The sequence below is a fragment of the Fusarium pseudograminearum genome, chromosome 1 (genome assembly GCF_000303195.2).
Source record: "Fusarium pseudograminearum CS3096 chromosome 1, whole genome shotgun sequence".
In the NCBI taxonomy this organism is placed as follows: domain Eukaryota; kingdom Fungi; phylum Ascomycota; class Sordariomycetes; order Hypocreales; family Nectriaceae; genus Fusarium; species Fusarium pseudograminearum.
Window position 1 is genome coordinate 232,832 of NC_031951.1, and position 21,074 is coordinate 253,905.

The 21,074-nt window shown below is 46.9% G+C and overlaps 8 protein-coding genes across 8 annotated transcripts, besides 1 other annotated feature; 6 read left to right on the top strand and 2 right to left on the bottom strand.

Moving 5' to 3' along the window:
* Positions 1-5: 5 nt before the first annotated feature.
* Positions 6-156: a repeat region.
* A 59-nt stretch (positions 157-215) lies between these two features.
* On the bottom strand, positions 216-1,316 carry FPSE_12033 (uncharacterized protein; the record flags this gene model as incomplete). Its single annotated transcript, XM_009265150.1, has 1 exon — positions 216-1,316. One exon carries the CDS (start codon positions 1,314-1,316, stop codon positions 216-218), a length of 1,101 nt encoding a protein of 366 aa, XP_009263425.1.
* Positions 1,317-3,791: 2,475 nt separating this feature from the next.
* Positions 3,792-4,940, top strand: FPSE_12032 (uncharacterized protein; the record flags this gene model as incomplete). Its single annotated transcript, XM_009265149.1, has 3 exons — positions 3,792-3,814; positions 3,861-4,066; positions 4,120-4,940. The coding sequence occupies 3 exons, from the start codon at positions 3,792-3,794 to the stop codon at positions 4,938-4,940; spliced, it is 1,050 nt and encodes a 349-aa protein (XP_009263424.1).
* Positions 4,941-5,615: 675 nt separating this feature from the next.
* On the top strand, positions 5,616-7,229 carry FPSE_12031 (uncharacterized protein; the record flags this gene model as incomplete). Its single annotated transcript, XM_009265148.1, has 2 exons — positions 5,616-5,805; positions 5,857-7,229. 2 exons carry the CDS (start codon positions 5,616-5,618, stop codon positions 7,227-7,229), a joined length of 1,563 nt encoding a protein of 520 aa, XP_009263423.1.
* A 501-nt stretch (positions 7,230-7,730) lies between these two features.
* FPSE_12030 (uncharacterized protein) lies at positions 7,731-10,006 on the top strand (the record flags this gene model as incomplete). Its single annotated transcript, XM_009265147.1, has 3 exons — positions 7,731-7,761; positions 7,813-8,416; positions 8,464-10,006. The coding sequence occupies 3 exons, from the start codon at positions 7,731-7,733 to the stop codon at positions 10,004-10,006; spliced, it is 2,178 nt and encodes a 725-aa protein (XP_009263422.1).
* A 139-nt stretch (positions 10,007-10,145) lies between these two features.
* FPSE_12029 (uncharacterized protein) lies at positions 10,146-12,085 on the bottom strand (the record flags this gene model as incomplete). Its single annotated transcript, XM_009265146.1, has 3 exons — positions 10,146-10,580; positions 10,627-11,077; positions 11,130-12,085. 3 exons carry the CDS (start codon positions 12,083-12,085, stop codon positions 10,146-10,148), a joined length of 1,842 nt encoding a protein of 613 aa, XP_009263421.1.
* Positions 12,086-12,567: 482 nt separating this feature from the next.
* FPSE_12028 (uncharacterized protein) lies at positions 12,568-14,205 on the top strand (the record flags this gene model as incomplete). Its single annotated transcript, XM_009265145.1, has 1 exon — positions 12,568-14,205. One exon carries the CDS (start codon positions 12,568-12,570, stop codon positions 14,203-14,205), a length of 1,638 nt encoding a protein of 545 aa, XP_009263420.1.
* Positions 14,206-17,100: 2,895 nt separating this feature from the next.
* TRI1 lies at positions 17,101-18,855 on the top strand (the record flags this gene model as incomplete). Its single annotated transcript, XM_009265144.1, has 5 exons — positions 17,101-17,439; positions 17,494-17,599; positions 17,661-17,729; positions 17,778-18,353; positions 18,407-18,855. 5 exons carry the CDS (start codon positions 17,101-17,103, stop codon positions 18,853-18,855), a joined length of 1,539 nt encoding a protein of 512 aa, XP_009263419.1.
* A 715-nt stretch (positions 18,856-19,570) lies between these two features.
* FPSE_12026 (uncharacterized protein) lies at positions 19,571-20,402 on the top strand (the record flags this gene model as incomplete). Its single annotated transcript, XM_009265143.1, has 2 exons — positions 19,571-19,646; positions 19,699-20,402. 2 exons carry the CDS (start codon positions 19,571-19,573, stop codon positions 20,400-20,402), a joined length of 780 nt encoding a protein of 259 aa, XP_009263418.1.
* Positions 20,403-21,074: the final 672 nt, after the last annotated feature.

Genomic DNA, 21,074 nt, shown 5'->3' on the forward strand with positions numbered 1-21,074 from the left:
TTAAGAATTATTTAATTAAATAGTAAAGATATAAAGTAAAGGATTTTTAATCTACTTATTTATTTAATCTATTTACTTATTAACTATATTATTTAATTTTATAAGATATTAATAATAAATATATATTAATAATTAAATTATCTATTTTTAAAAAAAGCTATAAAAGATAAGACTATCTAAATACCAACTAATACTAAAGAGTACATCGAACCACTTTACGCAGAAACAACAACCTTGGCAGCACATGGGTAGTCGATATATCCAGCAGAGTCGCTCGTGTAGTACGTGTTCCTCTCACCCCGAGTGAGGTCTAAACCATGCTGCAGCTTCAACACCAAATCAGGATTCGACACAAAGTCCCTCCCAAACATGACCATAATTTCCTTGTCTGGATGTTCGCACTCGACAAGATCCTGTGCACCGTGCAGCTTGTACCCTCCTGCAATGAGGAAAGGACTCTTCCAGATATCATACGCAAAGTCGAGCTTTTCCTGACCATTGTTGATGTCATCGACGCTGCCGCAGATTCGTGATTCTACCAGATGAAGGTAGGCTAGATCAAGAGCCTTTGCTTTGTTGATGATGTCTGTGAATTGGGGGATGGGGTTCTCCATTCGCATACCTTGGAAGGTACTCCATGGACTGAGACGAAGACCAACGCGCTCTGGTCCAATGGCTTTGACGACGCGCTCCATAATCTCGCTAATGAAGCGCGATCTATTCTCGATGCTTCCACCGAACTCGTCGTCACGATGATTACTGACATCATGAAGAAACTGATCAAGAAGATATCCATTTGCGCCATGAATTTCAACGCCATCAAAACCTGCTGCCACTGCGTTCTTTGAGGCTGTCTCGAAAGCGTCGATCATATCATGGATCTCTGCAAGAGTCATAGCTCTCGGCTGAGCATTACTCCCCTCGAATGCGACCGGGCTCGCAGATATAATGTCGATTCCCTCCTCTTTCGCAACTTCGACAGTAGCAGCTCTACCCATGGCAAAAAGCTGGACAAAGATATAACTGCCCTTGCTGTGAACCTCATCTGTGATTGTTTTCCAGGCAGTGACTTGTTCTTGGTTCCAGATCCCAGGTGTTCTGGCAAATCCACCACCTGCAGCAGGTGAGACAAGAGTTCCCTCCGTAATGATGAGTGTACCAGGTGTGGAAGCGCGTTGACTGTAATATTCCTTCATTAGGGCGTTGGGAATACGGTCCACGCTTGCTCGGAGTCGAGTCATGGGAGCCATGCCGACACGATGCTGGACTTGGATGTTGCCAATTTTCATAGGCTGGAAAAGGCGTGAGTCTGACATGGTAAGCTCAAAGGTAGATATGAAGTAAATATTTCGAATCTGTATTGTTTCGATAGTGATAATAGCAGTGGTTGCTGAGTTTTGGAGGAATAGCAATACTTTTCCAGTTGTCTCATCGTGGTTCTTTTATACCTTTAATCTTGATGACAAACGCCATCACTCAAATTCCTCTTAAAACATGATTAGAAATGCATCTGAGAGTATGCTCAAATTTTACCGTGAGATTGCTATCATTTGCGCTCGTCTTTGTGGGGATATGAGGCTATCGCGAAATTCATCATTCTACATCCAGTAATGAGATACTTCCTAATCAGGAAACGAGGTTTTTCTTGTCTGGGACTAGCTAAAATCTGACTCAGTGGGGTAAGCTAAAGCTGTGATTTCTCAGCAGAGTCGATGTGTGATGAGATTCTGAGCCAGGCCAATCTTACCGTTGCAATGCATGCCTGAAAACCCGAATGTAAATTTTTCGACAAATATCACACGGTACCAAAGACGTAGATATACGTTTCTTTAGGAAAGAGTGAGTTAGGTGACAATTATACATCTCTCGTCTGACCTTGGCAGTGGCACAATTCCAATTCATCACTTTCCAAACCCCCAACGAGCAGAATGACAAGACCACGAGACGAGTGGTACGTTCACATGCGGTTAAACAAGCGTTACAAAACAAAAGGAACCTTGAACAAGCATCCATGGGCAACTTTTTCATCCACACTGTGAAAGATGGGAAGAGTACAAAAAGAGCCATGCGCAAAGGAAACCATGATGGATCATTAACCCCAACACCAACTACATTGGGCGCGAGCATAATTGATCCATTCGACAGCCTTCCAATTAAAGGAGCAAGATTGCAATACCTACTTAATAATCGTAATCTCTCACTCCATTTGTATGTAGGATCTAGTATTGGCTGACAATCCACAAACAGACGAAGCACGGCTAGCTCCGGAGCCAGTCTTTAGTGTTTCCAAAGATCTCGACTTTCAGAATTTCCACTCGGTTTTTCGGGCCGGTCTCGTGGACCCTGCCTTGTCGAATGCAGTGATGCTTTCGTTAGCATTCGCAGCTAGTGGGGGCGTCATTAATAAGGAATGTCTTGTCTATCGAGGAAAGGCAATCCATCATATCCGTGAGACAACGGCCCTAAGCAACAAATCTGTGTCGGAGTCGACAATTGGGGCGATATTACTGCTAGTTGGAGTTGAGGTATGAGACTCGACTTTTAGTTTGTGGACCAACTGACGTGAATGTGCCAGGCTCGACTAGGAACGGTATCGCAAGTAGACCTACATATGGGAGCTGTGCAGCTTCTACTCACAACCTGCCAGACTTCAGGGACTCGCCTAACTGAGGGTATCAAACGTGCGATATTCTGGTAAGCTCGTCGAACTATATATCTTTCCTTCAACTAATTTCTCCAACAGGCAAGACCTGAATTCTTCCATCGTGGTTGGTTCAAAGCGTATATTCAACCACAAGAGCTTCGCTGAGCTCGAGTGGGAGAGAAACTCTGTTGCCAGAGATCTTTTGCAACTACCACCCGGCTTGCAAATACGGTCTCATCTTTTCAGTGACGAGTTCATAGAAGTATTAGAAGATATCTACGCTCTTGAACGAATTCGCGACGATTATCGACCGGCCGATTGCGTGGTGTCAGCTGTGTTCATCAACGGTCACACGGCATCTATACAATCACGGTTAGAAGCTCTTCCGAAGGAGACACAGATGTCGAAATGTTGCTATCTTGGAGCGTATCTATGCTCTGTCATGTTGTGCTGCACGGTGTGGTGTGCTTTGGTAATTCCTGTGAGTTCTTAACCAACTCTCTGTGGTGCGACTATACTGATCTTAAAGACCAACATATCCACACAGCTGCTCTCTGAACTTCAACAAACATATAAAGATCCGGTGTGGGACGAGCATGCAGATTTATTGCTCTGGCTTATCTACATGGGAGGCGCATTCTCCCCGCGTGGACCTATTCGCTCAAGTTACATTGATATGTTGAGATCAGTAACGTCTGAAAGATATGACGGGTTTCAGTCATGGAACGCAACATACGAGATACTAAGGGACTTTCTTTGGTCAGATCTAGCATTCAGAATCGAAGTTAGGAAACTCTGGGGGGGGGCGTTTGCATAATCCTAATTGGGAAGGAGATTGTTGTCATTTCTGCATCAAATGTCGTATAACTCTTGAACGAGATCTGGAAAAGGTCTTATCCACAGCCCTGCAACGTTGTAACAAATTTGTTAGTGTGCTAGTGCACTCATTGAACAAACCTTATCTGAAATGATAAGCGTCGCTGGACAAGGTGGAGCTTGAGAGAACACGACGTCATTTGGATTTATTTGACGTCGTTGACATTTCCACAGAACAAGCTCGTAACTTCTACAAACAGTACGTTATAAGTCGCCGTCTGCGTCTGTCTACACAATTCACTAGTGCAACCGAAGGAACAACTCAATCAAGATGACCTCAAAGAACGTTTTCATGTAAGTTTCCCACTCAATTGACCATTCATGTTCTAATATCGATCAGCACTGGTACTACCGGTTTCATCGGCGGCGATGCATTTTATGCGTTGACAAAGGCTCAGCCAAGCTGGAACTACACGATTCTCGTCAGAAGTGAAGAAAAGGGAAAGGATGTCCAGAAACAATATCCTGATGTGAAGCTGGCCATTGGATCACTTGATGACTCCGAGGTTATCAAGAAGGCTGCTTCAGAAGCTGATATTGTTATTCGTGAGTCTATCTTCACTTGTACTATGGATTCGAATTGCTAATTGGCCGTTAAGATACTGCTGACAGCTCCGATCATGCTGGAGCAGCACGCGCTATCGGAGCCGGCTTACAGTCTACACGCTCTGCATCGAACCCTGGTTATTGGATTCATATCAGCGGTACGGGAATTCTCTGCTGGTATGACCAAGACAACAAGCGCTACGGTGAAGCACCCCTTCCTGAGCAATCATACGATGACTTGGAGGGTGTGGACAAGGTCACGTCTCTGCCTGATACTGCCTTCCATCGTGATGTCGACAAGATCGTCCTAGAAGAGGCCGCGAAGAACCCTGATGCTGTCAAGGTTGCTATTGTGTGTCCTCCTACAATCTACGGAACAGGCAGAGGACCTACCAACCAGCGTAGTCGACAAATCCCAGGCTTGGCTGAGACTACACTAGAGAAAGGGTTTGGACCTATCATTGGCGCTGGAAAGACAGAATGGGACAATGTCCACGTCCACGACCTATCCACCCTAATCGTCCTCCTTTCTCAGCGCGCAGCATCTTCCGACAACCAAAACGAACAGGAGATCTGGGGTCCAAAGGGTTACTTCTTCGCTGAGAACGGTACACACAAGTGGAGCGCCATTTCCACTCTTCTTGCTAAGGAGGCTAAGAAGCAGGGTCTAATTAATAGTGATGAGACAAAGGTGCTTGATGTGGATGAGGCGCAGGAGAAACTTGGATTTCAGGCTCTTTCGTGGGGATTGAATAGTCGTGGTGATGCAAAGAGGGCGAGGAAGTACTTGGGTTGGAAGCCGGAGAGTCCTAGTTTGGAGGAGTGGTTACCTGAGGCGATCCAGGTTGAGGCGAGGCGACTCAAGATGATCTAAAGTATATCCATCTAGCATGTAAAGCACACATAACTCTAGACGAATATCTAAGATGCTCATCAAATTATTCTCTCACGTTTAGTGAAATGGTGGTTGTTCGTTTTTAGTAAACTGCACTGGAAATCTAACCCCTACATGCCAACACCAGTGACAACTGATGAATTTCCAGTTCCTTTATAGTGTCTACAATAAGAGATTCGAAGACAATTTTTCGATAATGACTGTGCTCGCATTGTCATTCCCTGACTTTATACATTGACTACAGAGATCACCCCAGCACCGGAACAAGGACACCCGACCAATACCCCGGGCCGCTTCCCTCACAAATAGTATCACTTATCGGCTCCGATTCCCCCGAGACGCCACATCCTCGTGCGGGGAAAACGAGTCTAACCGACCCAAGGATAATCCATTGCCAAAATCTTGCTCTGAAGCCTTTGACTCCGGGGTAGATCTGGGGTAAAGAGCGGGACTCTATGCATCGGGCATCGGCGTAAATCCCTTCTAGTGTACTAAATCTTGGTTTGGGCGGTAGATTATCTCCTGATCTTCTGGTACGAGCGCTTCGGTAACTCAACCGAAAAAGAAACATCTCCAGAGATATAAAGACTGTGGAGATCACGTTCAGCGTTTTGTATCCAGTTGGAGATATCTCTCTGCTGTTCAAAGTTCAACATGGCTTCCAAACAGGGAATTGAAGAGGCGCATATCCAAGACGCTGACGCGAACGAATTCCAGGGTCTTGTTCTCAAAGATGTCATCCCAACCGATCGTCCGCCATGGTACGCGGATTGGACGCTGTGGAAGCTCAATTTGTTACTTCTGAGCGGTTTGTTAACTCAGACAGCCACTGGGTTCGATGCAAGTAAGAATACCATGACAACTACGCAGTAGATGAGCCGTGCTAATGAACCAGGCATGCTCAATGGTGCACAGTCTCTCCCACAATGGCAGGAATATTTCGGCGAACCCAAAGGAACTCGTCTTGGAGCCATGACCTTTGGTCCCAACGGTGGCGTCCTCATCTCGATTCTCATCTCCTCTCAGCTTTGCGACTGGCTCGGTCGTCGAATTCCCATTCTCATGGGCTCACTCACCATTATTGTCGGTGCCATCGTCCAGACCTGCTCCTACAACTACGGCATGTTCGTCGCGTCCCGATTCATCATCGGCTTCGGTCTAGGAATCGTTTCAACAGCCGCACCGCCTTTACTATCCGAAGTCACATATCCTACACACCGAGGAAAGGTCGTGTCCTTCATGATGGTATCTTGGCCACTTGGCGCTATCATCGCTGCGTGGGTCACGTACGGCAGTTTCACAATGACGAGTTCTTGGGCATGGCGTCTTCCCAGTCTTCTGCAGGCCACTTTCTCCGTTATTCAGGCTTCTCTGGTCATGTTTGCACCTGAATCACCGCGTTGGCTGATCTACAAGGGTCGATACAAGGAAGCTCAGGACATTTTGGTCAAGTGGCACGGTTACGGAGATCCCAACTCTAGACTGGCTCGCTTCGAGATGGCTGAGATTACTGCGACTCTCGAGATTGAGAAAATTCAGCAAAAGTCTCGATGGGCAGAGTGGGTTTCTTCTCGTGGTAATTGGCATCGATTCTTCCTCGCCTTGTACATTCCCGCCATGTTGCAGTGGTCCGGCAATGCCCTCACCTCATACTACCTCGCCAAAGTGCTCAACTCGATTAATATCACCGACCACAAGACGCAACTACTTTTGAACGGCGGTCTTCAAATGTGGGGTTTCCTCTCCGCTGTTGTTTTTGCAACGCTCGTTGATAGATTCGGTCGTCGTTCTCTCTTCCTCCTTGGTATGTCAGGCATGGGCGCATCGTATATCATCTGGACAATCTGCTCTGCGCGCAACCAGCAAGAGAACTTTGAACACATTGGTTTTGCTGGTGCAGTTCTAGCCATGATCTTTGTCTTTTCCTTCTTTTACCACGCTATCAGTCCCATCGGCGCGACATATATCATGGAGGCTACCCCATATTCGCTTCGTGCAAAGGCGTCCATGCTTTACCAGTTGACGGGTAATTTGGCGGGTGTGTACAATGCTTTTGCGAACCCTGTTGCGATGGAGGCGATTTCATGGAAGTACTACATTGTTTGGTGTGTTGCTATTGGTATCCATTTGACCCTGATTTTCTTCTTCTTTCCTGAGACCAAGGGTCATTCTCTTGAGGAAGTGGCAGAGATCTTTGATGGGCCTGATGCGCCAGTCGGATCCAATGCGATTGGGCAGAAGAAGGTTGATGATATGGCTATGCATTAGTTGGGCAGTAGTCTAGATAGGTTCTAGAATACCATGTGCTATGCAATAATTGAGTTACGAATAATTACAAATACGTCTACATGCCTTTGTTGAGCTGTAGGATAACAAAATACGTCAATTCCACGTTGTGAATAGGGTAACCTTACTAAAGCCAGTTGCTAGTCATGCCTCAACAGCAGACCACCATCGAATTTAAACTCGGGCTAGGCAAACGCCGACGAGACCATGTAATTGGTCAAGGTGGAGTGAAAGTGCTGCAGCCAGAGCCAAGACGGACATGTCTCAGCCCCCCGCGCGATCAGAGCTCAAGTAGCCCCATGGGGAAATGCTCGGAATTCTACCTCAACAGGCGGGGAACGGAGATACCAAGAATATAATAGGGAATTGTCTCTTACGCGATTCAACATATTTAAACAGAGCCTCATTTTGCTTCAAACATTCATCTGTGTTGTTTGTTTGTATTCTAAACGTCGGTTCTCTGTCTTCACTTCACAAACCAGGATGACCCTTACAACAAGCCCCAAAGTCGACCGTGCGTCCCCTGTAGCAATCTCGTTAGACCTCCTCAACTAACAATCTTTAGCCATCGTTGTCGACGGGACATCGTTCGCCCTGAACGGCAAGAATGTCTCCTACCGCTTCCATGTCGATTCAGTGACTGGGGACCTTCTTCTGGACCATTTCGGCTCCCGCGTGACAGAAAACCCCATCGCCCAGATCCAATCCAACGGAGGAGGTTGGTCCACGCAGGCCCATCTTCGCCGTGAGTTTCCAGACCTCGGCAGAGGAGACTTTCGCACCCCTGCTGTGCACATCAAGCACGCAAAGGGCTTCACGGTCTGTGATTTCAAGTACAAGTCATACACAATCTCCAAGGGCAAGCCTGCTTTGGAGAAATTGCCTTGTACGTTTGGCTCAGACGATGATGTTTCAACGCTTGTGATTCATCTGTGCGATGAGCAGAGCTCTGTTGGCGCGGATCTGTCTTACTCAATCTTTCCCAACTCTGATGCTATTGTCAGAAATGTTAGAGTTATTAACAACAGTGATGATGTCATTGTTGTTGAGAAACTGGCTAGCTTCAGCGTTGATTTCCCCCACGACGAGTATGATATGTTGCACCTCCGGGGAGAATGGACAAGGGAATGCAGCAGGACTCGCCGAAAGGTTGAGTATGGAGCACAAGGGTAAGTAAAAAAAAACTTCATAAATATTCTTTCGCTAACAGTCGCAGATTTGGGAGCACAACTGGTTACTCGTCTCATTACCACAACCCATTCTTGTCTTTGGTCAGCCCAACCACAACCGAGTCTCACGGCGACGCTTGGGGCTTCTCTCTCGTCTACACCGGTTCTTTCAACGTCGAAGTTGAAAAGAGTCACCAAGGATTAACCCGAGCAGTCATTGGCATCAACCCATGCCAACTCTCCTGGCCATTGCGTTCCGGCGAGACTCTCCAATCACCAGAATGTGTTTCCATCTTTTCCGATCTCGGCATCGGCGAAATGTCACGAAAGTTCCACCGTCTCTATCGTCGCAACCTCATCAGAAGCAAATTCGTTACAGAAACTCGCCCGGTCCTGCTCAACAGCTGGGAAGGTCTCTACTTCAACTTTGACCAAAAGACGATTTACAAGCTCGCTCAAGAGTCTGCTAAATTAGGCGCCAAGCTCTTTGTGCTTGACGATGGCTGGTTTGGTGATAAACACCCTCGTATCAACGACCACGCTGGATTGGGCGACTGGGTCGTAAATCCCAAGAGATTCCCCGACGGCTTGGGTCCTCTTGTTGAGAGTGTCAACAAGCTCAAGGCTGCTGGGTCGGAGGAGAACCTTCAATTTGGCATTTGGGTCGAGCCTGAGATGGTCAACCAGAAATCCGAGCTTTATGAACAGCACCCCGAGTGGGTTTTGAGCGCAGGTACCTACACACGCAGCGAGACTCGTCAACAGCTTGTCCTCAACGTAGCACTTCCCGAGGTGCAGGACTACATCATCGACTCAGTGGCCAAGATCCTGGATTCAGCACCCATCACTTACGTCAAGTGGGACAATAACAGAGCCATGCATGAAAGCCCAACACCTGGTAATCAACACGCTTACATGCTTGGTATCTACCATGTCTTTGACGTGCTGACGACTCGTTTTCCTCATGTCCTCTGGGAAGGCTGTGCTTCCGGCGGCGGTCGATTCGATCCTGGTATCCTGCAATATTTCCCACAGGTCTGGACATCAGACAACATGGATGCCTACGACCGCGTTCACATTCAGTTTGGTACATCGTTGGTGTACCCGCCGTCAACCATGGGAGCGCATGTGTGTTCTTCCCCGAATGATGTAACAGGTCGTTCCATCCCAATGCGCTTCCGAGCTCATGTCGCTATGATGGGAGGCTCTTTTGGATTCGAACTTGACCCAGACCATACACCCGAGGAAGACAAGAAGCAGATTCCAGAACTCATTGCACTGGCTGAAAGGATCAACCCTATTATCATCAGTGGTGACATGTGGCGTCTTGTGCTGCCTGAAAAGTCCAACTTCCCTGCAGCAATTTTTGTTTCGGAAGATGGAAGCGAAGCTGTCCTCTTTGCCTTCCAGTTGATGTCAACTACCGTTTCCAACTTCCCTCTGCTTCGCCTTGCAGGCCTTGACCCGAATGCGAGGTACAAGCTCGATGGTGGTGATATTTATTCTGGTGCAACATTGATGAATGGCGGTATCCAGTATCGATTCGGTACTGACTACGATAGCAAGGTGGTTCTTCTGGAGCGGGTGTAGAAAACAGGGCTTTCCGTTTGTTTAGATCGTTGAGATTAAGGGCACGAGATATAGATACAGAACACAAAAGGCACAATGAGAAATGATGTAACTTTTCATTAAAATGGGGACTATATTAATTTTACTCCAGAAAATAGACTCAATCAAAAGACAGACCAATTTCGGGATCAAACTGCTCACACGCGATTGATGCCTCACTCCACGTACTCGTCACAGTAGGAGTGCTTAAATCCAACAAATCAAGACCAGTCTCTGGTGCCCAAGGCAACGGCTCAGCAAACTCTTCACTTCCTTCCGAGATCTCCTCCACGATCGCGTCCAACTTGCAATTATCCTCGTCCAGCATATCCCATTGAAGATCGATATGTGCGCTCGGATCTGACAGAGAGAACAGCGCTTCTGAGTGCCGGAGAAGATTCGGTAGTAGGTGTGATTGTGATCCTCGAACGGTGGATAAAGCATGGATGACTACGGAGAGCAAATCACGAGGGCCATTATCTAGGGCGTTGCATGTCCAGCCTGGTAGTTGAGCTGTGTCGGCAAGACTCACTCCGACATCAAAAAGCTTTTGTTCCTAGAGACGCGGTTAGAGATGATTCACAAATAGACCTAGATCTTACCATCCCAATTCCATGGCAGTCTTTAGACTTGGTCCCTACAGACCCCAAAGCTGACATGATGATCTTGCCTGCATCCATCGGAAGAGCGAGAGGAAGCAACAGCCCAAAGCCAGATGCAGAAGACGGATTCTGTCCAAATGCAATACGCCACATAGATATGCGAAGCCACTGCTGCGTTATAAGAGTATCGAATCGTTGACTTTCGATAATTGATTGCTCTGGTTTGACTTTGCAGAGTTTTTCGTTTATGGTGTGGACGAGCTTTAAATCTTCGAATCGTCTGTCGTCGTTCTCGGGTTGCCATTCATATAATGAATATGGAAGGGATTCGAAAAGGCTTATGTGGTTTATAAAATCGTGCATGACAACTGGGCAGTTGGAGTCAACGACTTGGGGTTTGTTGACGGTGCTTCGTAACATGACTGGTCTTCGATGCTGTAGAGCGAATGTCCTAGAGACTAGAGTTAATTTGGTGAGATAAAAAAGACATCAGGGAACTGTACCTTTCTGTTACGAATAGCAGCCAAAATACTCGTCGTCTTTTTTCTCTCTCTTCATCAGGCAATCCATGGTAGCCTGATTCCCGCGTCAAGTCAAGCGCTTGAGCGAGAGTGATGCTCTGATTGAGGTAGTACCAAGCATGACGAGAGTCGTTGAGATTCCCGTAGCTTGCAAAAAGGAAGAATGAAACGAGAACGGAGTCGAGAGTCGCATCATCAATAACGCTGTACTGTCGAAGAGAATTCTCCGCAAGACTGACCAGAATGTCTCCGTCTAGTCTTGGTTCAGGTGGAATTTCCGCGTTGAGATCATTGTCGGAACCGTCAACACGTTTATCCAGTCGTAGTTGCATCCGCGTCGCGGCACTTATGGCAAGTATGAGAGCATATCGTGATGGTGGCAGTTGATCTAGTCTGGATGCGTCGGCGAGAATGTCGTCGTCGACCACGGGCATGATCGGATAGAGAAATCTCTGGAAGAGCTGAATGTGAGCGGCGAGGGATTGAGACATGCGTTTGCAGAGGTCTTCGGTTTCGAAGATAGAGTCATTGGATAATGTCGGTATCTCTGGTCCAATGTAAAGAGCTGTGTCTTCAAGATTCACATCTTGTGGTGCTGAAAGAGACTGAAAGTCGAGACGCGATGGTGACTGTGTTTGGACCTCGGTTTGTGTTTGGGATGGTGGCTCACTCTTGCTTGGCTGTGCTGCACTCGGTTGATCCCCCGGCGTCACGATCCTAAATTGATATGCATCAAGTGCTTCAAGACCCTGTCGAAGCTGGGTCTGTCGTCTCCCTTGGCCTTGCTTTGGCCCTTTTCTTCGAATGCTGTGACGATACTGACAACGGAGATCTCCGAGGTGGCAATTCTTGCAGGGCAGACCACGATCACACTTGACCTTGCGGAACCGGCAATTATCGCAGACTTGGCCGCGCTTTTCCTGGACAGAGGTAGCCATCGTAGTCCCGCCAGGCCGGGGCAACTGTTTGGCTCAATGGAGATATAGTCGGCTGATCCAGAGCTTATGCAGTCACCTTGTTTTTCTTTCTACCACCTGCTGTTCTCGGTCCGAACAAAGCAGCGAAGAGGGGTACCCACTGGATTCTAGTTAGTTCGTTTACGGTACCAATGAGAATATCGTTACATCAAGTACAGGGCTAAGCTTTTCTTTGGGAAGGTCGAGTAGTCTAGTCCACATGGGGTAATTTTCGGATTCTCAACGAGTCAAGTTGGACGACTACCACCTCCCCATGGGGCGAACATGCATACCCCATGGGGATGAGAAGGGAGGAAACAGTTTATTGGGAAGTATATCCGATCTGAGAGCTAAGAGTTCCCATTATATAACCTCACGGATGCGGCACCGATCAAGCCAGGATCATCATCAGCATCTGCATCTCATCTTCTTCACAATCTACAACTCCATCTATCACAATCAGGATGGGCAAGGAAATCCTCGATGCATCGGTCTCACACGCCGAGAGCTACGATGTCGAAGCCCGAGTTCCCAGCAAAGGCGTCAACGATACCACTGATCAAGCCCGTCTTGGCGCCGAAGCCGAACACAACCTCCCTCCTCTCCAAGCCGTCCGAAAATACCCATGGACCGTCTTTTGGTGTCTTGTCGTATCCATGTGTGTTGTAATGGAAGGCTACGATACCAATCTGCTTTCCAACTTCTACGCCTACCCGGCTTTCGCTGAAAAGTACGGTCACTGGAATGAAGAGACAAACAACTACCAGCTTTCTGCTCCCTGGCAGGCTGGACTTGGCAATGGTGCTGGTGTTGGTGCCTTCTTTGGTACACTGCTCAATGGATTGCTTGTCGCCAAGTTTGGTCACATCAGGGTCCTCATTGGTTCATTGATTGCCCTTACCGCCTTCATCTTCATCACCTTCTTTGCGCCCAACACCACGGTACTTCTCGTGGGCCAACTCCTCTGTGGTCTGCCCTGGGGTGTCTTCGCTACTACCGCCCCTGCCTATGCCTCAGAGGTTCTGCCCATGTCTCTTCGCGTCTACATGACAAGTTGGACCAACATGTGCTTCATCATCGGCCAGCTCATCTCAGCTGGAGTCATGGCTGGTCTTGTCAACACACCAGCACCCTGGGCATACAGGATCCCCTTTGCTCTTCAGTGGTTCTGGCCTGTTATCCTGATCCCAACGCTCTGCTTCGCTCCCGACACACCCTGGCATCTTGTCCGAATGGGAGACCACGAAGGTGCCCTCAAGAACCTGCGACGCCTCCGACCCAGTGCCACCGACGACGAACTCCGCGACGCTCTTGGCCTCATTGTCTACACCAACAACCTCGAAGAGAAGCTCTCAGTTGGTACTTCATACTGGGATTGCTTCAAGGGCTTCGAGCTCCGACGAACCGAAATCGCGATTGTTTGTTTCGCTGGTCAGATCCTGTCTGGTCTGTACTTTGCATACAACTCTACATACTTTTTCCAGCAAGTTGGACTTGGCTCAACCACAACCTACTATCTCAACGTTGGCGGTAACGGAATGGCTCTGTTCGCTACAATCCTGTCCTGGATCTGTGTCATGCCATATGTTGGTCGACGAACAGCCTACCTCTATGGTATGTTCACCATGGGCATCATTCTCTTCATCATTGGAATCCTCAACACTCGAACCGAGAACGACAAGATCGGCATGGCTCAAGCTGTCCTGACCCTCATCTGGACATTCGTCTTCCAGCTCTCCGCCGGTCAGCTTGGTTGGGCTCTCCCAGCTGAGATTGGTTCCACACGACTTCGTCAGAAGACCATTTGCCTGGCCCGCAACGGTTACGCTATCATGGCTGTCATCGCCGGTGTCCTCCAGCCGTACTTCATGAACCCTACCGAGTGGAACCTCAAGGGCTACACCGGCTTTGTCTGGGGAAGCACTGCATTCCTTGTCTTCGTTTGGGGTTACTTCCGCCTTCCCGAGACCCGCAACCGAACCTTTGAGGAGCTCGATGTTATGTTTGCCAAGGGTGTTTCTGCTCGCAAGTTTAGCTCTTACCAGATTGATTCGTTCCACGAGGCGCAGGATGCTGTGGAGAAGACTGAACTAAAGGCTTAGATGCATGGATGATTTTGGTAGAAGAGGGGAATTGTGGTGATATAGAAGCATAAGTAGGATAGACAGAATAATATTGAATGGATTTCACGAATTCTTAAGTTAAATAATGAATTCTCCTCCCGTCCTGAAGCGTAGAGTAAACTTGCGACATCTAGTGTGCTCTGATAAAGCAATTTTCGTCCTCTACAATGTAGTACATACTTCAATAGTCTGATCCTTGCAAGTTGGTGTTTTCCATCTTGGGACCGCTATCAAAATAGCATTGACCCAATCAATATGTGGATAGCGCAAAATAATGGCTTACACTCCCTTCCCGATGTGTAGTCTTGACTTGGTAGGTTTGCCCAACTTGATGAAATGAAGTCGACCCCATGTTGACCAACGTCGCCAATTCCAAGGCTTTCAAGGCCCTCGACCTGTTGCAGCATTGCCAAACGCCACCAACATATTTATTAGTGACTTTTTTTTTTTTTTTTTTTGATGCGCTACCCATCGCCCGTATTACTGAAGCCATTAAAAATATTGAACGCTCGTCCAAATCATCAGTCGCCACCAATGCACCAAGTGAAACACCAGCCGACGATTTGAGCTCAACATTGCCAAGATAAGGCCTTGGCTTGTCGATTTACGTCTGTAACCGCTGTCCATCGTCCACCAGTTCAGAAACCCTTGAGAATGACATTAATGGCTGCTGTGGCTGGCATGACAGAGGTACACACGTAACGTTGGGCCACATGACAGACTTCAAGATGGAGTTGGCCGTGACATGGTCATATCATCTTCCAAGAAGTTTTACGCTACATGAGTTTGTCGTCCGAGAAGGCGAATATCGTCTCTAATCTTGGCGTGCTAGCCCTGTTGGTGAAGGGATATGTTATTCGACTATTCTGTCATTTTGATAACGTTGTCTAGATATCAGTAGTACCAGGCTCTGCAGTGTCATTCACACATGTGTTCAGTCTGACCGTTCTTGTGAAAGGCGCATTAGCATCAGGAAAGCTCATTAGCCAAGCCTCGTTCTCGTTCTGGTCTTGATGACAGGTGAAAGAGGCTGGTAGCTTGGTCTCTCGCAATTCCGCATCCTTCCATGACACCATGGTGAGCGCACAGGCCCATTATGAAACCTCCTTCGATGGGTGGATATGTAGTTTCGAATGATAGATACGATTGATTAGATATACTCTGTAGCCTCTATAAAGATAGATAAAGAGTATAAATAGATCTTGGGGGAAACGGTAGGCTGGTCCACCCTCTTCCTTGATCCTTGCTATACTCGGTAGTCCATTTTCCGGGAGTTCTTCTCGCTTGTAGTAATAGATCCGGGCTATCATGTGAAACAGAAATTGCAGCTCGTGTAGCAGAGGATTGCTGTTATTGTACAGGAGATGATCTAAGCTTTTATAAACAGCAGCGCCATTGTAACAGCACTTGATCCATTATAAAGGCTAGCAGCAGCTTTATCAAGATCTTTGGTCTGAAGTTCCAGGGACCAGCGAAAATAAAACGAAGAGTTTAGTTGATCGAGCGGAGAGAGGAGCGCCATCTTCCTTTTCTTATATTGCAGTCACAGTTTTTTTAATGAATGTTCACCAAGATAGTAGCAATACGAAAATGAATTAGTTAGCTAGAGCAGACATCATCGTAATAATTGGTTTTTTAGGTGTCTCTACTTCTGCAATGAACACTACTCTCGCTGGCAAGTCTTGCCATCCAACCTCTTGTGTCCCACATAACTGCACAATAAGATTTGAGGCCATTTTTGCAAGTAGGCCTGATAGCGACGATCTTGCCATACTGGTAATCTCTTGTGAAATCGATATCCAATGAGAAACCAAATCAAGTCGGTCTGTGAGTCTGTGGGGTGGGTGGCCTGAGAGTCAGGCCTGCCAACGTTGAAACACCAAAGTCAATTACAGGGTCTCTAGAGATACCCTATAGAGACAGAAAATTGATATTGAGAAAATAAATATTAAAGATAATACAGAAAGAGAATCATAAGATAACTGATGAGGATTTAAGAATATCTTTATTGAGAATTTAAATATTTCTGTATCTTTTACACTATTGCTTTTATTATTGTCACTGCTTACGATAATTTAAAGCCTTCGTTTTACTCAGTAGGAACTTTTCCCTTGTTTCATGGAGTTAGTATTTGCAGATAGTCAGGCCTCTACAGTGCTCAAGAAGAATAAACAGACACCACTTGAAGTTTCAACAAGTGATCAATGATACCCTTTTGTTTCTATGAAGGTTATTTGTGTACCACATCCACCTCCAAACTATGAATAGGCTCCCGTTGGTATATTCGTATCACGCTTAGCAGAATCGTGAGATGGGGGAAGAGTAAATTTGAAACAACGGCGGATTTTCGTAATTTCAAGGTCAACCGCTAATGCTAATACTGTTCGGTGATCACTTGGGATCGTTGGTGAGTAAGTGGGGAGCTGATCTGGCACGAATCTAGCATGTGAAGATAAAAATACCAAAGTCAATTCTGTTTGGTTAGACGTTTTGGATCTCTGTGCAAGCTGGCCTGATAGTTAGTACCCTACCAATCAATGTGAAGATCAATGCAACCAAGTCAGTATTATTCGGTAGGTCGCTTTGTGAGTTAGTGGGGGTTGGCCTGAATCTACCAATTGAGGCTGATACTGTTTGGTGCAGATATGGTTCGTTTTCTTAGCTTAGCTGGCCTGATACTTAGGACCCTACCGATGTGGATCTGCAGGAAATAGAGTTGGAGACAACACTCAATGAAACGGTCTAACCGTGAGGCAAGTCATGTCACGGGCCCTGTAGCTATCTGTTATAAATGTAGGATACCTTCTACAACTCTGAAAATTATCTCAACACAACTGGTATCTCTTCCAAGGTCTGACAGAACATTTCACTGTCATGGCTATCATCAGCACCTTGTCGGATGTCCGGCTGGATATGCTGGCATATTTTGTTGCATTTGTCTTCGTAGTATCCGTCGTACGAAAGAAGCTGGCCCCGAAACCCAGCGCATACTTGCTCAACCCCAGACGCTGGTACGAGTTTACCGATGCTCGTGCAGTCTCAGAAGTCCTTCACACCACCCGCCAAACCCTCGAAGAATGGTTCCACAAGCACCCAACAACTCCTGTCCGCCTGACAACCGATTTCGGCGAAATGACCTTTTTGCCTCCCACTCTGGCCGATGAAATCAAGAGTGATAAGCGCCTCAGCTTCATCAAGGCAGCTAACGATTCGGTATGTGGAACTTGCTGAACCGATGGCTAGTCCATATAGCTAAACAACCAATAGGCATTCCACACTGAAATTCCCGGTTTTGAGCCTTTCCGTGAGGGCGGAAGAAATGAGGCAGGACTGATCAAGGAGGTTATTCACGGTCAATTGAAGAAAACTCTGAGTAAGCCGGCAACCCATCCAGATTATAACATGCCATGTCGATGCTAATTGTTTTTGTTTAGACAAGATGACCTTTCCATTGGCTCAAGAAACCCAGCTGGCTGTTGAACACTACCTCGGTGCTAACAAGGGTAAGGACCATCGCGACACGTTGTTGACTTTAAGCTGATTGTCTATAGAATGGCACAAGATTCGACTCAGAGACGCACTGCTACCCCTGGTCACCAGAATCTCAACACGTATCTTTTTGGGTGAAGATCTATGCCAAAACGACAAATGGATTAGCATCACTTCGGAATACGCTGCCAACAGTCTCGAGGTCGCAAACCGCCTGCGCGTCTGGCCCAAGTACATGCGTTACGTCGTTTCATACTTCTCTCCAGGATGCGGAATTCTACGAAACCAGGTCAAGAATGCTCGCGAACTAATCACTCCCATTGTTGAACGCCGTCGATCCGAGGAAAAGGGTAAGGAATACAATGATTCTCTGGGCTGGTTTGAGAAGACTGCCAAACAAGCGTACAACCCTGCTGCTACTCAACTATTCCTTTCTGCCGTATCTGTCCACACCACCACCGATCTCATCTGCCAATGTTTGGAAGATATTGCCGCTCACCCTGAAATCATCAAGCCCCTGCAGGAAGAGATCAGGAGAGTTATTGCCGAAGAAGGGTGGAACACGAAGGCTATGTACAAGATGTTCCTTCTTGACAGCGTATTTAAGGAAACCCAGCGATTGAAACCCATCCAAGTTGGTAAGTTGAACAATTATCCCTTTTTATAAAGTCGCTTGCTTACCTGAAATTAGCTTCAATGGTGCGAGAAGCACAGTCCAATATCACACTCTCCGACGGCACATTTATCCCCAAGGGTCATCAGATTGCTGTCTCCTGTCACAACATGCGCGATGGAAGGATCTACGAGAACCCTGAAAAGTGGGATGGTTACCGATTCTTCCGTGAGAGACAACAATCCGCCAGAGAAGACAAGGTCCAGCTATCTTCGACCAGTGTTGAACACATGGGCTTCGGTTACGGAGAACACGCCTGCCCTGGTCGCTTCTTTGCCGCCAAGCAAGTCAAGATTGTCATGATGTACCTTTTGCTCAACTACGAGTGGAAGATTCCTGAAGGTCCCGAGCCACAACTGATGGCCTGGTGCACCACTTGGGTTACGGATCCAGACTATGAAGTGCTAATGCGAAGAAAAGACAAAGATGATCCTTGTCTGCGATTGGAATTGGTACAGGATGATTAGGGGAAGTCATAGTCTTGGTTAGATCATCGTCATGCTGTATTTGACTACAACGACGTTTGTCTCGAGTGGAGGACCTTCCTTGGGTTGACCGGCGAGGTTGATGGGAAGTCATATTTCTTTTGTAGTCGTTGTTATAGATCGCTGGGTCACGGTTTACATAGTTGGGTTTGATCTCGCCACTTGTTTATGGTAACATCTCACCCGAAAACCTCGTTGAAAATAGATTATCGTTTACTTCATCTGTCTTAGAGTCGTTTTAACATGACAATAGTTAATATGAAGTTCTGCAATATGCATTCGCGGCTCTTTTTCATTGACAACATCTTGAGGATGCATGTTGGTCATATAATCCGGCTGATGCAACAATAAGAAGACTTTATCGCCCAATGACATGTCCCTGGAACAGGACAAGCTAATACAATTTCCCAAATGGGACCAGCTGAATTCAATAAGAACCTTATCAGCCTCAAATATGATCTACCATCGTATATCCATCTCGCTTAATACAAACTAGCGAATGTGGCGGCAACTATTGAGCCGCCATCCCCAGATTGATAATCCAGACTTACTCAATTGACTTAGATCGAGGAATTAGTTCCAATGCCCCTTTTGCCAATATTCTTTAAGAGACCACTTCCCACTGAGACACAACCAAATTTATCTCAGCAAGTTACTTGTCTCTCGTTAAAGTTCCTTAACTCTGTCTACCTCCAAAATGCGTGTTTTACTCTTTGCCACTGGCCTTTTTGCGGCCAATGTAGTTGTCGAAGCTGGCGTGTGTAAGCCCGCGCGTAAGTAACTCCATTTGTAGCGAGTCTTCAAAACTAACGCGCATTGATTCAGACACAACTGCCTCACACTCCGATGCTGTCTCAAGCATTGAATCATCGGCTACTTCCGCTTCTGCCACCGTCATTGAAACCGTCAGCCTCTCCACGACCGAGACTACCAGCGCCGAGGCTACTGAAACCACGGCACCTGGTACTACGATGGCCACGACAACCTCAGTAGAAATTATTTCTACTTCGGTCACTGAGGCCCCAACAACCACAACCACCGAAGAAGCCTCGGCTACCGTCTCGTCATCTACAGCTCCCTACTTTACAACAGGCTCAGTCGTCGGTACTGGACCAGTCGCTGGCCTTACTCTACAGGGAGATGGCCAACGCTTCATTCCTCTATCCTTCCAACAATCTGGTTCAGCTCAAACCTTGATATTTAGCATCGTCAACGGCAAGCTCGCTACAGGCATTAACAACAACTACCTATGCTTGAACTACAAGGATGAAGGTGTTCTTGGGCCTCTTGTGCTGTGCCCATTCGATAACTTCGAGAACGCTCCTTTGAACTGCCAACAGTCATCTGACGGCACGCTTGCATGTACTGCGCCCAATGGATCTTGCAATTCGTCAGGAACATGTAGAAGACCTAACGCTGGCGTACCATTTTCTCAATTCTATGTCAATGACGCTCAGGAAGGCTTTTTCGGCCCTGCATCTGGAGACTTCGCTGGCTACACTGCACTCAACTTGGTACTTGCTAAATAAAGATCCACGTATGGAAATAAATAGTACAGAAACCCGTCTACTATACAGGGGGCTTCTCTATCTAATCAATTAAATTTGTTCTGTCTCTTGTAATCTGCACTGTCATGACAAATCACTGGAACTTGCAATTACAATTATTCTAGAAGGTCTATCATACAAAATTAATGCTTAGAATTACCATCATTGTATCGCCTGTCATTTTCTCATTTCCAGATCTGAATCTCAAACCTTGTGCCCCATCTGCCAACGTATATAGCCTCAACCATTCAGATTAGTGTCATTGGTGATGATAACATGAAATGGAGCTATCGTTTGCTGATGTTACTGCTTACTCTACTTTGGTATCCGGAGAAGACTTGTGTCGCGAAGGACCACTGAGCGAAAGTACCCAAAAACAGAGGCCTCCGTTACAAGGGACAGAGGTGCATAGGTCAATATCTGCTTGTCGACAACTTGTGACAAATTGCAAAATCTGCGTTTCTAATTATGCATCTGTTTGGACTATCGGGTGGCCCGGATGGGTCAAAGGAAAATAACAGGCTCCAGATCCACAGACATCCCTGTATTCATGAGTCGCTAGTCCAGGCGGACTTGGAACTGATTTGTGTATCCGCCGGATGTGCCGCGGGATATCCGATCGCCAGTAACAAGCCCGAGAATCATCGCAATCGT